Raw genomic sequence first — 3594 nt, forward strand, 5'->3', positions numbered from 1 at the left:
GCCTTGGGCAAAGCTGACCCATGTCCTACAGACCTCCAGCCCTGGTCCCATCCCTTCTCCCAGGGAGACACAGCTCCCAGCCAGGAGCCCGGCACAGACCAGGCTGCTGCTGCTGATTAAAATAACATTTAGGAGGAAGCTGTTGGCACAGTGGGGGCAGAGCTGCAGCTGGGGGGAAGCACCCACCCAGTGCCTGGGATGGGAGAAGCCCCTTGGGCAGCAGGAGCTGGGGCTGACAGCGTTCCAGTGCTGGGGAAAACCACCAGCTGGCAAATCCCCCCCATGAGCATCCCATCAGCACCAGGGTCGGGGGAACTGGGAGGGAATGGGATCTTCATCGGGGCTTCCTTGAGCCACCACGTACATACAGAGCCTGATCCACCCTGTCCATCGTGTGTCCCAGGGCAGCAGCTCCTCAGGCTTGCCCGGGACCGTGTCCCTGCCTCAGATTCCAGAGGGAGCCTGGGAGCCATCCTGGCATGCATCAGGGGTGCATCCTCCATCCTTGCTTCCTGCGCTCACCGCTTCCTCCGCGCTCAGGTTCTGGGCAGGGGGCTTGGGTTGCTCATCCCCCAACTTCTTCTTTCCTTCCTCCTCTTCCTCCTTCTCTTCCTTCTGAGGGGAATTCTGCTCACCCTGGGCCCCGTTGGCCAGCGGTGCCTTGTGGGGGGATTTGAGGTTCTGGGCAGCAGCCAGGATGTCGGCCTGGAGCTGCCAGCCGCCGTCCAGCGGCTCCTCCGCGCCGGCCTCGGAGGCTTTGTCGGGCACCTCGCTGAAGCCCCGTGCTCCCCCCGACTTGTCCCGCTCATCCACGTATTTCTTCTTGGGAAAGGAGGAGGGATAGTAGGCAGAGGCCTTGTGCTTCTGCCGCACGATGACGGCGGCGCAGATGATGAAGAGGAGGACGAAGGACAGCGAGCCCACCACCACCACCAGCAGCAGGTACTCCTTGAAGAAGTCCACCAGCCCGTCCAGCACGCCCGGTGCCGAGCTGTTGGTCCCCGTCCCCGCTGCCCGCCGTGTCCGGCAGCACCGGGCGGTGCCGGGGCGCCGCCGCCTCAGCTGGGGCTGCCACCAGCAGCACCAAGAGCAGCAACCACGTGCCCATGGCTGAGCCCATTCCCAGGATTCCTGCAGGAAACCTGTGGGATGCAGAGAGGTGGGGGACGCGTTAATACCCCAACAGAGCGAGCCCCCCCAAGCCAGCCCTCACCCGCCTGAATTTCCTTATGGAAGTGGAAAGGCAGCTTCGGTTTTCTCGCCCTGACAGAGCAGGGGGCTCCGTTTGTTTTCCAAGGGCACAGCTGGAAGCCAGCTGGGTGGGATTGCTCAAGGCTGGGGACAGGGGCTGCTGCCAGCACCCGGCTCCAGACAACGGTCATTTGGCTGATTAGAGAATTCCTGAAAAATGGAGGTTTGCAGTGGAAACTTTGACACAGGCGACGCTACAAAGGGGCTGGGCCCGGCGCAAGAGGCATTTCCCAACCGCCGTCCCAGACCATTAATTCCCAGCTGGAACGTGGCTAAAAATAGTTTGGGGCAGGATTTCACCCTGGTGCCACCATGTGCTTGAGTGGAGCCGGGATGGGGTGTGGGACAAAGGGGCAGCCCCAGAGCTGGGGTGCAGGGAATGGGGTCCCAGCTGCCTGAGCGTCCCTGGGAAGGGGAAGGCCGGCTCCGTCCCTGTGCCGTGCTCCTCACCCGGATGGGGCTGGATCTGCCCCATTCCACAGCCCACAGAGTGCTGTAAGACACAGGCCACGCGCTTCCCACCCCGGAGCGATGACCGGGGTGAGCCCCTGGCCGGGCTCTGCACCCCACGGGATTTGGGAGAGGGACGTGACCATCTCCACCACGAGACATTCCCGAGGGATCCACGCGTGCCACGCCACGTAACGCCATCGAGCCCTTCCCAGGGCTCTTCCCCTCCACACGGCTCCATGGGGAGGTCTCAGGAAAAGCTCCCCGGGTACATCAGCAGGGACCCCCCATGACAATTCCCCAACCTCAGGCTCCCCAAATCCCAACCCACATCCTATTTTCCCCCCAAACAAACCCAAGGCAGCAGCTCTACAGACCGAGAGGGACTCCAGCAGCAGGATTTGGCTTCCAGGCTCTCTCCTGGCTGCACAATCTGGTTTCCATTAATCCAGTGCAAAAAACGGCAGCAGAGGTGGGAGGTGTCCTGACCCCCAACCCTCCCGGCTCCCCATGGGCACTGCTGCGGCTGTGGGGTCACAGCATTGACCAGCATCGGGAGAATGAAGGGTTTGAGGGGCTGAGATGAGCCCCTTCATCCTCCTCTCCACCCCAGACAGGGGCCCCTCGGCAGGAAAGGGGTCCCGGGATGGGGACGGCACCGATTCCCCGGCAGCCATCAGAGCTGAGGAGCAGCCGTGGCCATGGAGGGGCTGAGCAAAGCCCAAAGCAGTGCCAACAGCAGGGCCTGGCACCACGGGCATTGCCAGCCCTCCACCCCATCCCAATCCCATTCCAGCCCCTTCCTTGCCCAACCCCAGACCCACAGCTCGCTCCCAGCTCCGCTTCCCAACCGCTCCAGAAATTCAGGATTTTGGTGCTGTCCAGAGGCAGCACGCTCCGATTCCCGCCTGGGAATGCAGCCATGTGGCTGACTCTGTCCCGTGTCCCGCCGTGGGGACCATGCCCTGCCCTCACTGCAGCACCCCTGGCTGTGGGACAGCCTGTGCCCTGCTCCAGAGCCCCCCAAAAACTGGGGAGCAGCTTGGCACATCCAGTGGGATCCTCACCTCGCCCGCAGCCGGCGGGAGGCAGCCGGGAAGACGGGATCTGTCCCACACACCTCGAGCCCCTTTCTGCAGCCTGCTGGGATGGAGCCTCCTCCTTCTCCCTCCTCTCCTCCTCCTTCTCCTCCTCCTCCTGCGTCGCAGCCCAGGACCAGCTTGTTCTCATTACGGCCGGGATGGGGAGGGGGTGTGGGAGGGCCGGGAAAGGCAGGCAGGGCCCAGCCCCCTCCCAGATGGAATCCAGCTGGGGCTGGGGGTGTTTCCTGGCTTATCCCGTCAGCAAAGGAGCCACGGTGCCCCCCATCAGCAGCCCCAGAAGGGGCCACATTTTGGGGTGCAAGTGGGGATGAGGGTCACACACAGGGGGTTGTTTTTAATGTTGTTTTTATCCACGAAGGTGGGGGTAATGCACATCCAAGGGTCCAAGTGGGACAGTGAGGGATGTGGGCTCAATGGCCTGGCATTATTGAGGCAGTGGGACAAACATGGCTTGGGACCATCCCCGTAATTTCAGAAGAACATTTCCTAAAATCCCAGCCTGGAAATGCTCTGGCCTGGGCACCTCTGCCTTGGGGTGCAGGCAGGGACACAGGCAGGGGTCCCCCTGGTTCCTCAGACAAACACAGCAGCTGCTCAGCTCCCCGGGTCCTGGTCTCCAGTCTTGGGGTCTGGGGGCATCTCTTGAGCCCCCCCCAATCTCTCTCTCCCCCTGCCCTGGTCCTGTCGGCCTGGCCTGAGGTTGCTCAAGAGGCTGCAGCCGCTGTGTGACCTCATCCCGTTGCTATTTTCCTCTGCTCCTCTCTGGGGACCTGCCAGACCCCCCCAAAAG

General features: G+C 62.7%; 1 protein-coding gene across 1 annotated transcript; it reads right to left on the reverse strand.

Annotated features, from left to right (window-relative positions):
• Positions 1 to 6: 6 nt before the first annotated feature.
• On the reverse strand, positions 7 to 2887 carry TMEM119 (transmembrane protein 119). The gene is given in 3 exon segments (XM_031059508.1): positions 7 to 1000; positions 1002 to 1142; positions 2769 to 2887. Coding segments are annotated over 2 exon segments (675 nt in total). The 5' UTR covers positions 1121 to 1142; positions 2769 to 2887; the 3' UTR covers positions 7 to 444.
• Between the last annotated feature and the right edge of the window lie 707 nt (positions 2888 to 3594).

The sequence above is a fragment of the Geospiza fortis genome, unplaced genomic scaffold (genome assembly GCF_000277835.1).
Source record: "Geospiza fortis unplaced genomic scaffold, GeoFor_1.0 scaffold145, whole genome shotgun sequence".
NCBI classification, from domain to species: domain Eukaryota; kingdom Metazoa; phylum Chordata; class Aves; order Passeriformes; family Thraupidae; genus Geospiza; species Geospiza fortis.